Consider the following 13,587-nt stretch of genomic DNA (forward strand, 5'->3'; position numbering starts at 1 on the left):
AAATATTTGTATTTTTTTGTCTTATAATTCAAGTTTGTAAATATTTCTAAACCGCCTAAAACTGGAAAAACTTATGTAAATATCTGAACACCTGCTGACGATTATTGTTGCCAATTTAATATGTAAAAGAAATAAAAATTGATTAATTTCCAGTTTTTTTTTAATAACCTATTCTGATTAAGAGTACCTCGCACACCGCAGGCAGTTGGCCAAATCGAAGGCAAATTACCCGAAATTTTGGTTTCAATCAAAGTTTGCAGTCTTTTTGACATCAGCTAAGTAAATACCTGATCTTTGTAATGTACGTACTACCATTTATCAAACTGATTTATGAGCCGGAAGCAAACTATCGGCGGACTAAAAGTTTGTGAGCGCTTAATCTATTTAAGAATTAAGGATGAACTAGCTGTTGCCCGCGACTTCGTCTGCGTGGGCGGTTTGGAATTGTCAAAATACTACTTATGCCGTAGGTATATTCTTTTACATAACAGTATAATTAGGATTACTACTTAACGCACGGGTTGATCAATCAAGGTGGTGTCGACGATGTGTGGCTATTTATCTAAACAAAAGAAGTAAAGTTTGTGACGTTGTGGAAATCTCTGGATCTAGTCAACCGATTCGGAAAATTATTACGTAATTCTCACAGGAAACAAAGGTCTGACAAAGCTGTCACTTGTACATTTTCTGCAGCACCTGCGACAAATCAGGAGCCAGAAAGTCTGTCAAACAGTTTTACTTACCATGGATAACGTGGTGTCTAGTTCACTGGGTTGAAGAGATCAGATAGGCATTCCAAGTAAATATTGGTACTCAAACAGATTCGGTTTGACTGGAAGCCAACACCCACATAATTTGGGAATAGCTGAGTGGATGATGACTGAGTCATCAGGCAAGCGCATAGTTTCACTACTTGTATTTCGGGGATTTTCTGTGCACTCACTCACTATGTTTGTTGGAATTCCACCGAAATGTTTGCATTTATCGTTTAAAGTCATAGATGGAGTTGTGATTTTTTTCATAAACAAATTGAGCTGGGGTTTTACTTTAGCTAATCTTCCATTAATGTGGCGGCCTAAACGCAACTTACTAAGTTCACGATCAGACAAAGTGTACGTCCGAGAGTGTGAGTCCAATTCTTGTGTTGCCTGCAGTTCTTCCAAGATTTTTAAAATGTAAGCTCGCAATTTGTAATTTCTTGGTGGAGCCAGCTAATCAGAAGAAACATAAGTGCTGTGTATACTGTGCGTCACTACTGCACACCGGTAAAATTTCGCCTTTATAAATAGCACTTACAAACGTTCCCTCTCTTGCGGAGGACGTTTAAATACCATAATTTGTGTAACACGTAGGTAAACAGGACAACAGTAATATTATCACCGAACCGCTTACAAAGATCTGATGAGCGAACAGACCAGAACTGACTTGATCACCTCGATAAAATCAGAGTAAGCGATCATTCGCTTTCGTTCCTACTGTTATTGTGGTTTCTGAAAATTTATTCAATTAACCAACGATGAATGTAATTCTTAGCAGGCCGACCCTTTTGACTTCTCGAAAATCATAACGTTGGTTTTTGTGCAATGCACAAACGGAAATTCGATATATTACACATTCGATATTCACACTTCTACAGATTTGATGTAAAAAGGTTCGACAGCGACAGAAACAATCTTAGTGATCCTTCAATAAAGTTAGAGAAGCGGGTGTGCATGATGAACACTCAGAGTTGGTAAATATGTGATGAAGACGACCAAGTCCCCACGACCTGGCCTGGGCATTTGCAACACGTTGCAAGGCATCCTGGAAAGTTACGTAGTTCTCAGCCATCAGTTTGAACAGCGTGAGGGAGTGTCAGGCTTTGGCCCAGGCCCCCCAAACCCCTGTCAGGCGTGGGCCTCACAAGGGTTTGCTGAATCTCCTTGAGGGGCGCGTGAAATAACGGGTCTCCTAGAAGCAGGAAGGTCGATGACCCACTCAAAACTAATCGCTCACGCCTACGGTGGCCGGGAGTCGTCTCTTGACATCCGGCTTTCGTGGTGTCTTACCGCAGTGGCTGGGATGAGAGTCGGGAATTTTCAGTCGCTTCGCCGCCTCATTCTTTGTCATCCCATTTCTTCTCGCCCCAGACCATGGTTTAAACCAGGGCCGGGTGCGATAGGTCGCACAGTCCGCACAGTGGTGACACCCGGGCGCCACCTCCATGAGATCAGAGTTGGGAATGTAGGTTTGCAAAAAATAATAGTACATTTAACGAAAACACGTTTGATAGCAATTCTGTCTTTGTAACTGAATGCTATCAATGATATGAACGTAGTTATGTAAAAGGTGTTTTTTTAGACTCAGTCCGTAACTGTTCGTAATCACGAACAGTCACAGTCAGACCCACGGACTGAGTCTAAAAAAACTGATCACATGTATGTGTGTATTTGTGATCAGAAGTTGAAATCAAGTATGTCTCTGGCTTGCGACGCGTAATTTGTACGTTTTCAGGGGCTATAAAGCAGTTTACGTGCTTATTGTATTAAATCGAGAAACCTCTCATTTCTTTAATCTGCACTTTGTGTCTGAGCTTGTTTCTAAAGCTACAGAAACTTACCTTAACTCACGCTTAGTAGCGCTTGCGAGAGACAGATCTTTCTTCTAGGATCATTAAGCGTTACATATTTTGCACCACACAAAAAATATTTTAGGTCTACTTAATACTACTCATTCAACGTAAGTTGCGTTAAGGCCGCCACATTAATGGAAGATTAGCTAAAATAAAACCCCAGCTCAATTTGTTTATGAAAAACTCACAACTCCATCTATGACTTTAAACGATAAATTAATTAGTCCGCTAATGTCATCAATTTTGACGTTAATATTCAAAAAATTATTTAGATGGCATCGTTTTAAATTTGTTGACAAAGACGATAGATAACTCTTATGTCGTCTGTTGACATCTTGTTGACGTATTGTGACAGGTAGTCATTCCCATTGATGTTAATTTTAGAAGTGACACAATGTTTTCGCTCTTATTTTGCCTACATTCTTCATTACTCAAAAAGTATATTAATAAGGACCTTCTATTTATATGCAAGTGAATTCAAAATAATGTAATATATTAAAACCAGGAACTTATTTTTAAGGATGTTTGAATATTAATTACAATGTTTTTTTTTTTAATAATAATTAAATCTTAGACTTGCAATGCACTTTCAGTGTGATGCATGTTTGTTATTGGATGAAATGAATGGATATCCATGTTTATGAGAGGTATAGCTTATATGTCAGAACAACATATGTAGAGTTTTTAAGAATGTGGGGAAGTTCATAATTTCTTCGGGACATGAGTGCCGCTTCCCATAGGAACTACTGCCCGCACCGAGATAAAATATACCTTATGTTATTCGCAAATAATGTAGTTTTCTAATGGTGAGAGAATTATAAAAAATGTCGATGATGATGCGCTGATATTTCTTGTAGTGTTTTTATGATAGCGAAATACACACGTCGTCATATAATTTTTTCTTGAAAGTAAAATCATACCATGATAAAATGAAGTCTGTTTTCATTGATATTTTACCTACTACCAGTTTAATGGCACATCTGTTTCTGCATGATTTTCTTCATCTATAATTTTAAGATATTATTTCTTTAAATTCTGTTTTTTGCTCAAGTTACTTATAAAAGCGTTATTTTCTATGTAAAGACTGATAATAGGCCGATAAACTTACAAAGTTCAGCATTCAAATATGTGTCATTATTGCACCCGCTGTTGCAGAAACGTCAACAGAAATTATCGTTCATTGCTCATCCCCTGTAGGTGATAGTGTGATAATATATATCCTATATGTTGAACCGGCCCCCAGGTAATATTCATGCAAAATTTGATTTAAATCTATGCAGTACTTTTCGAGTTCAGTGAGACCAAACATACAGACAAACAGACAAACAGACATACAGACAAACAGACAAACAGACAAACAGACAAAAATTCTAAAAACTATATATTTGGGTTCAGAATCGATAATAGATCACCCCCCAAGTATTCTTTAAAAAAAATATTCAATGTACAGTTTTGACTTTTCTATCATTTTATTATATGTATAGATAGATTTCCAGTTTCAAAAATAATCTGTTCTGATTCAATCAATTCCCAAACCTAAAATAATGTAAAAAAATGTAGTAAAAATATCTGAATAAGATATCTAAATATCAATGACTTAGATTAGAATAATAATTGAATTTATTTTTAGTATTTTAGACTTTATACTAACATTTTCTTGAATAACGTGTCTTATTGAAAGAGCATTTTGAATGCATAACACGATATAGTAAAATTCTAATTCAATCATATTTCCAAACTTATGCTAATATAATAAAATTAGTTGATTTGTATGCAAAGATAATCACTAGAACTATAGTTTTTCACAGTGAGTTGTAGACGGCATCTATCTTTTTTACACAAACAGTCAATCTAATCTCCATAGCGGAGTTACTAGGTTTTGAATTTCATAATACATCTCAGTCCGGCTTTCACGCCAAAAACTACTGAACCAATAAAAATAAAATTTTGTACAATAATAGTTAACAGCCTGAGAAAGGACACAGGATACTCTTTATCCAGATGTGGAAAGTAGTTCCAGGAATACGAGTCAAATTGCAGAGCACAACTAGCATTAAACGAATTTACTATAACAAATGACAACTGTTATTCTATTAAAACATGATTCATAGTTATAGGTCATACATCAATTAATAATATTTTCGACATAAACGATTAATAAAATATTTCTTACACTCACATAATAAATGGTCACCTATCCAATGAGTGACCGTAGCAAGCAAAATCTAACCTTGATCGATTGACCTGTGATCATCGGGTACGTGGCAACCACATGACATCTGTGCCTTATTAAAATTTCGCTCGGCAACGGCCTTTCGTGAGCAGTCTAACCGGTTGAACGTCCGAACTTTAAAATATCTTCATTTTTTTATCACAGTATTTTATTACCATGGAGAACTATATGACTAGCGGAGATATCATAACGCTAAATCTCTTAAGAAAGTAGCCCGCCAAAATGCGGGTGTTCGGGAGACGAGAAACGTTACTGGCTCTGCCTTTTAGTTTGACTGACTATTGACTATTACCTGACCTGACCGACTATTACCTGACCTGACTATTAGTTTCAAAATAAAATCACCAATCAATCAAGATCAATATTTGACCGATTGTTTTTAATTTGACAGGGAACCCAAACGTCTCGTTAGGTATACTGCTTGACCTATACCAGAAGGCACATAATCTACCTTCCTTATGGCATCTCCGCTATTTTTCTTTCCTCCGTGGTTTTTACAGTCATTATATTGCCCAACCGTTTACCATAATTTAATTATTGTCTTTTTTTGGAATTTCGGGGAAACTTGAACTTTAATGTTTTTTGGGACATTCATTACACAGAAGTTACCAAAGAAATCGATAATCGAATATCAACGTTTTGCCCTTGTAATGAATCGATTAGTTTTTACCGATTAAGTTTTTCTGTTTGCCTACCACTTTTTATGGAGGCACCTTTATTAAATTTATGAGCTATAATGCAGTTTGCTATATTTTTGTCCGTCGTAAATTAGTGCTTATGTGTATCCGGGTGCCTTATTTAATTGATACTTGATATAGTATAGCAGATAGAAATAATGAACGTTTTTCTTACAGCCGTTCCTAATATTTATCTATTGATGTGCTTCCTAAACATACAATTTTGCCATTAACCCCATACAAGTGATATCAAATTCCTATCAATGGGAACTGCCATTAGTTTTCTATAGAACTTACTGTAGAAATATAGCCAATTTCTATGCTCGTACATCAGTACATATATAGGTACCTAACAATGATCATCAGTTTGTCTCTTTCTTTATCACTTCTTCAAAAGTGTCTCCATAAAAAATCACCTCGTCTTAACGTGCACTCTGACCTCGCCCTACATAAAAGAAAGCAAAACTCTTTTGATAAATTAAAAAGGATTTTGAATGAAGACTTTTTACGTAAAAAGGCATTAAATACTGTAACTGCAATAAATCTTAAAATGTTGAGATAACGTCTTTTGCGTTTACAATTTATTTCTCTGAAATGCGTTTTATCGGGGACAATATCAGCGATTTTAAACCCCAACAAAAGACTTTAGTTCTGTATCAGACAAGATCGTTTAATTTTATTTGATTCTATGTGTCTGCTAGATTTTAAACCAGCTTTAAGTTTCACAGCTATATCGAATTTAAAAGAATTTACACTGGCGGACTTTAAAAGTCATTGATAAGCTTCTTCTTAGAAGATTCAAATAATATGAGAGTGAACGTATGTACTAGGGCTTTCAAATACCGGATTTTTTCAATTCCGGTATCAATACCGGTATTAGAAATTTCAATACCGTGATCACGTGATCACGGTATTTTCGGTCATGCAAATATTGCAATACTCCAGATAGCTCCTTTATGCGTCTTCGAAGTGTTTTTGCAAGATTTTGGCTTAAGTCATTAGCTTGACCATCTAACTTCGTCAACATAAATTTTAGCGCAATATCCGCTTTTAGTATATTGCATCCCGTTTACAAATTTTTAATACAGTTACTTTGACTACAGAAAGGCTGTTGTAAACATTTTTTAATATTTTCAAATCGAATTCGTCTAATTCGAAATCGGAGTTTAATTTTAGATCGATTAAAACTTTTAAAACACAATCCTTTAGTTTCAAAAAGCATCCAATCATAGCCCCGACACTATGACTAAAAATGAGATTGACTTCATCATGACGAACAAGAAGCTCATAGTCAGAGACGTCTCCGTGATCAATAGGTTTAATACCGGGAGCGATCACCGACTTGTCCGAGGCTCTCTGAATATCAACTTCAAGGCCGAACGTTTCCGTCTGACGAAGACACTGCTCCAAACCATTTCAGGATCTGAAACGTTCCAGGCAAATTTGGAGAACCTATTGCCGCCGTGGAAACCACAACAGACGTTAACCAGAACCACAAATATATGTTTCGGATCCTCAGGGAGGAAGGTTCGAGAATCTGTAACATGCAGCGTAAGGGCAAGAAATCAAAGCTTTCGGAAGAGACATTATGAAGAAACGACGTGAGAACCCGCCTGTCACTTCGTCAGCTAAGCCGGCTCTAAACCAAGAGATCAACAAGCACGTACGACGCGACCTCTTGACATTGAAAGAGCAATTGAGCTGAATCGGGGGTCAAAGGTGTTCGTACAATCTCTTGAAAGAAGCCACTTGACGAAGCTGGCCAAGTGGAGAAGTCATTTCTTCGGTGCCGGCAGTCCTTTCGGAAGTGGAAAACTTCTATGGCCGGTTATACGCATCGCATGCATCTCGACCTGATCCCGAAAATGAGGATTCTAGAGCCACATTAACACGCCATTTCACCGAAGACCTGCCAGAATGTCAGCAGTGGCGAAATCGAGATCGCTCTGAGACAGCTCAAAAATGGAAAAGCCCCTGGCGAGGATGGCATTACAACAGAGCTATTAAAAGCAGGAGATAAGCCCGTACTGGGGGAGATCCAGAAGCTTTTTAACGCCGTCCTGTTTGAAGGGAGAACTCCAGAGGCGTGGAGTAGGAGTGTTGTCGTCCTGTTCTTCAAAAAGGGAGACAAAACCCTGCTGAAGAACTATCGACCCATTTCCCTCCTAAGCCACGTATATAAGCTGTTCTCAAGAGTGAACCGACTTGCGTGAAGAATCGACAAATTCCAACCACCGGAGCAGGCTGGGTTTCGGAGCGGATACGGCACCATAGACCACACAGTGCGGCAGATTATACAGAAGACCGAAGAGTATAATCAGCCCCTGTGTCTAGCATTTGTGGACTATGAGAAGGCCTTTGACTCGGTTGAAATCTGGTCTGTTCTGGAGTCCCTGCAGCGTTGCCAAGTAGATTGGCGGAAAAAGGCTCGGAGGATGATGATGACATCTTACGAGTAAATAGTTATTAATCTTATTTAATACAACTTCCTGCTACTTATTACAACAAACCAGAATAATTAAAATTATAAAAAGATTGTAATACCGTAATCACGGTATTGACTCGTCAATACCGGTATTGGCAAAAGACCAAAATATATCCGTGATCACGGTATTACGGGATCCCGTAATACCGGTATTGAAAGCCCTAATAGAGTACATAGTATGTACTCTATCGTATGCACGCAGTAAAATGGTTAAACTGTAATAAATATTTTATCCCATTAACAGTTAAAAAAAGAGTTATATAAAATATGCCACCGCCGAGGCATAAATTAAAGCGCTGGTAAAATCATGAAATAACCCAATTTTTCAAAAAAATTGTATCGCTAACTATAACTCAAAAATACATAAATAAATGCCATAATTACAATAAATTAACCGTATTGACGATGTTAATTGAAAATCAATAGTTGACACCGAAATGTGCAAACATATTGACATAAGGGAGCATTGTTTGTTTAATAGTCACGTACGGTTAGCGGCCGATTGTCGCGATGTGAGTCAACAAATAAATACTAAATGTTGATGATGCACGCATTTTCGCTGTTCAGACCTGGTTTTTGTAATGTGAGTAAAAAAAGTTTATGTATGATGCAAACATTTGTTTGTAAAACAGCTCATTTAAATGGAAGTTGGTGTAATGCATGCAGTGTACGCAAACTTTAAAAATTTTTTATTTTTTTTTTTTCAATTCTTAATTGTATACTAAAATGTAAAAATACTGTAAATTAACATTATTCAGAATTCACATTCTCATAAAACGTGAATGAATTAAATTAATTGCGATTAATGTGAAAACAACATACATAATTTTTTTAATGTGCCTATGTAAATTATTATTATTTTATGTGGAATTTTGAATTAGCATTATGTTAATCCAAAAAACATCTTTTACAGGTTTCTTAGGAAATTAAAAAAAAATTTTTGGTCGACAGTCGATAAAAAAAAATCTTCCTTTAAAAAGCCTACTTTTATAGCCATTTTATGTTTATGACTATTATAATTACCATTAACAACTAACTAAATTGCCTATAATAAATTTATCGAAAAGTTGTCCCAAGTTATCATTTACATATTGAAATGTGCCTGTCCTAAGCAATCCTAAGATCATTATCAATTTGAAACTAGTTAAATTATTTAAATTAGCTCAAATATTTATCTAAAGTACATCGAACTTGTTCAAAATTACCTAAAGTTTAAACATGTATTGAGTGACTAAAATGCCACATTATACATGCCGAGGGATCTAGTAGCTAACAACTGAGTGGACCCATTAACGTGACACAAGCATCATTTTAGTGGTCCACCTGGTATTGTTATGCATCTGTATTGCTTGTACGGTAACTGCAGCTATTGCGCACGTTGTAGAAACTACCTGTGAGCTATATTTAATGTGGAATTCAATTTTACAAACAAGGATAGCTGCCAAAAAAGTGAACAATACCTAGTTTTTGAAATTTCAAAAATCAGTCATAGTCAATTTTGTGTAATAATTTCTACTCCACCATAAGGACACTTTGCATGAACTGTATCTGCAAAAAATAATTTAGAGTAAAAATTGAACTAGTTACCAAAACAAATGTAACCATTGCTCTCACGCTACCTCTCTAAAAATATATTTTCGCTCTAATTTTAGGAACCTTACGTTATAAAAAAAGAATAACTATATCTAAATTTACTTCTAAAGTTATTAACCTTATAAGACTCACGACTTAAGTTTAGCCACCCACGCAAGAACCAAAATAAAAACTGTTCTTTTTTATCCAAAAATAACGACTTATCTTTTGGTTGTGTGCCGTATTAAATTCACAAGAGGGCACGGGAAAAACCGGTCCCCAAGACTCCCAATTTTAAATATCTAATCTGCAGAACAAAATTAACTTGCCAAAATGATTGATTGTCGCGGTAGATCTGCAACTTTCTCTTTAAGGATATGTCACAAAATAACTGTTCTTAGATATATTTAGATACGATTTGAGTGGGAAAATTAGATAAGTTTTAGAAGACCGTATGTTTTTGTGTTGGAAAAAAACCCCCGACGAATTGACCGTCCTCTTTTGCAAGTCAGTAAAAAACGAGAGTGGGGCTTTCCCGACCCTCAAAAAATATTTATATTTTTAAATATACGTCTCTTCCCTAGTCAATTATGATACACAGGGATAGTGACTTTTTTAAAACCCAAAAAAATAGGATGTAAAATTCAACTGCCTGATCATAAGAGAACTACAAAAACTGATATAATGAATACATATGCGTATTCCTACTATAGGTAGGTAGGTAGGTAGCTATATTAGTGGCGTTATCTAACTTAAAATTAATAAAAGTGTACAAAACTTAAAATAAACACTTCTATAATGTTTATTTACTGAACTGCGTCATACTTATAGCTAAGTTTAACGTCACAATTTGCCGCGTCTGGTATTTCAAAACGACTATGCGTGATGCATTACTTATCAATATCACAGATGCTACCTTTGCAGCACACTGCAAACTTTTAGTCGGCCGACAGTTTGCTTGGGTTTACACGTCAGTATGAAGATGATGAAAGATCAGGTATACCTACAGCCGGTATAAGACTGTGTTCAGACTTTGATTGGTATCAAGATTTTCTTTAAGGATATTTTTTGCTGACTATTAGGTCAACTGACGGCCGACTTTTTAGTCTTCTGTTTGCAGTAAATCTAATAAAATATGCATTGTACCGTCTGTGCAGGGGTACAGCAATGGATTTGCATTTAAATATGCAACAATAACTAGATTATATTTTGTTCTATAAAATTACTTATTGAACTGATCAAAAATAAAACCGACTTTGATTATATAGTTTTAGGTTTATTAAAGTCGGTTTTAAGTGCGAATACTATGCTGAAAACCGCATCGAAATCGGTTCAGCCAAACGTAAAATAAACGCACGCATCTATTTTTTGGAGTTTTTTTTTGTAATATGATATCAATCATAAGTACCTATAAAACCAGAAGTTGCTAGAAAAATGTTGGTTTAGACATATATTTTAAAAGTTGACTGAGAGTTTCGACGTAATAAATAACAATTATTACAAATAATTGTCGTAAAGTAATAATATTATTTAACGGCTACAAGTCATCGTTAAGAATCCCATCCATTTGCCTCCGAGCGTTAATAAAATCAATAAAACCGGTGATATAACAATAAACTCACAATCGTAGTAAAACGTGTTTTTCTTACAAAACAAAATCTTAAGTAATCTGCAAAAGTCTCATATACATGTTAATCTAATACGCTCAAGTAGGCACCTAGGAAAGACTTTGAATCGATTATTTAGTGTCTACAAGGCAATTTTGGTATTTGAGGAAAATTGTAATAAGGAAAAGTCGTTTTTCCCAAGATCGTGTGTAGATGAGGTCTGCTATAGAAGGTCTATATTTTAACAATGAAATTATAGTAGCGTAATGCTGTGAGTAATAAAAAAACAAACTAACAAACTCACAAAAAACAGACACGTTTGTAGATTAATAGAATCATCGAAACCAATAAAAAAATTGAGCATCACTGCATAGTTTAAAATAGACTCTAATGACGATAAGAAAAGGATAATAAATGAAATTAAAACTTAGATACTCACTTTTCAACGCCCATCTCTTGTTCATGATCAGTCCATCAAGAAACTTGTAACCATGTTCTCTGCATGCAGTTTCTTTCACACTTGCAACAGCACTGGTCAAAGAAAGCAGATCGCTGGCCAACACCACTGAAGAAGCGTAATCAGGAGACTCTTCCACGTGCCTGACTGACCCATCTCTGTTCCCTATCTCATCCCCATAAGCATCATAAGTAGAAGATTTAACATCATCAACAACTTTCGTAACAGCATCCTTTGGAACCGTACCATTGCGTCTAACTAAGTCAGTCCACTTTGCCACTAAATCTTTGTCCACTCCCAAATTTTGAATAGTCCTATTAAGTAACGCATAATCTTTGTCAGTTAGAGTTCTATTTGAATTTAATATAGGTGTTAGTCTTTGTAGCACTTCATGGTTTAGTAGTGTTGTGTTAAAAGTTTTCGGGTCGAAGGCGGCGGTTGCCGAGCACGCGATTAGGAAAATCGCCGCGGAAAGCATGACGTTCTGCGCGCGCGCCGTCTCTAGCAGTACTGAGCCTTCGATCCTCGGACGATCATTGAAGTGAGTCCTCGCTATTAGGCTGTGTCGCCTTTTTAATATTGTAATAAGTTCATTGTTTTTGATCGATGCTTGTTAATCTGGGGGTTCTCGATGTTTCGATTTGAGTTTTGTTTTGGGTCATGTGTAATTTGATGGTGATAATTAATTTGGTTTTTGGTCCAGGCCATTTGGAAAACTTGGTAAAACCTTTTTTTTCGTTTTAAAAATGGTTATTCAAAAATAATTGATCTTCTCTAATAATTTGTTGATTTGGTAAATTAATAAAATAACAGTGCATAAATCTACACGCAATAATGTACCCGGGACAAAAATCTTTATAATAATTACGTACAATTTTACATACTTCATCGTTTTTGGTGTTTTTCATAAATCATCTGATTTAGAACAAGATTTCAATACCGTTCATGATTTCTCCATCACAGAATAACAACAATTATTACATGTAATATCAATCCCTGTCTAAAACAAGGTCCCCAGAGGCTTCATAAATGATGTATTATGCAATGATAATTGGGCAGTGACACATGTAACCTGATTACGCGAATATCTAGTTACCCTGATTAGTCTTGTGTTAACATTAATTAGTACTTTTCACATTAATTGAGTTGTGTCTCATTGCCTATAATTTTCTCAAATAAGTTGGGGTCAGGTTTCAGTCTGACCAGAGGCAGTTGAGTCCTTTGTCTTACATCGGGCGACTGTGTATCTGACCTCCTCAACACAGTGTAACGAGCCACCTGATACTCATTGGTAAGACTGGTGGTCAGACTTTTTAGCTTTTAACTACCTATAACCGTTGCTAAACCTTATGATCGATCGATTCATGCGGCTGTTACTTAGCCACTAGATACTCTTTGTTTCATCGTACTGTTAGTTTAGAATTGAAATTCATAAAACTGATAAAACAAATGATAAGCTATATGTAAACAATGTTATTTCCATACAATATTGATAATTCTCACAGACTCCACTTACATCCTTTTGCACTGACATCCGCTGTCCCACGAAGCCAAGAAAAATATTCTCATTAGGAAGGATAGTCTTTTTTTATTACGCGTGCACTCTAATGTGGTCAAAGAATTTAATGCAAAATGAGCCCATTTCAATCAATTTGGCGCAACTGTCTCCAAAGTTCCTAATTTAATTTTATTATGATGGCTTGATAACACTAAAATAATGCCAATCACAGGATAGTATAATTGCTCAACATTCAAGAGATTGCGTAAAAATATTTATTCCGCATTTTTGTACTTTTATGTACTCAAATATGTAAAATACTGCGTATAGAAACAAATTATGCAAATCAAGGTCAATAATTTTATGTATTTTATGTTCGCGGATCTAGCCTCAAAATATTTGAAAACTGGATCTTCGAATATAATTAAAGTCTTGATTTCTCTCACA

General features: G+C 35.7%; 1 protein-coding gene across 1 annotated transcript in view; it reads right to left on the reverse strand.

The window, feature by feature from the left end:
• The window catches only part of LOC110371003 (nose resistant to fluoxetine protein 6), a 55,509-nt gene extending 43,312 nt beyond the window's left edge, over positions 1–12,197 (reverse strand). Inside the window, exon 1 of the mRNA XM_021327053.3 lies at positions 11,625–12,197. Coding sequence (XP_021182728.3) covers positions 11,625–12,120 — 496 coding nt within the window. The 5' untranslated portion in view covers positions 12,121–12,197. The remainder of the gene's footprint in view (positions 1–11,624) is intronic.
• Positions 12,198–13,587: the final 1,390 nt, after the last annotated feature.

This window comes from Helicoverpa armigera, chromosome 10 (genome assembly GCF_030705265.1).
Source record: "Helicoverpa armigera isolate CAAS_96S chromosome 10, ASM3070526v1, whole genome shotgun sequence".
Taxonomy (NCBI): Eukaryota; Metazoa; Arthropoda; class Insecta; order Lepidoptera; family Noctuidae; genus Helicoverpa; species Helicoverpa armigera.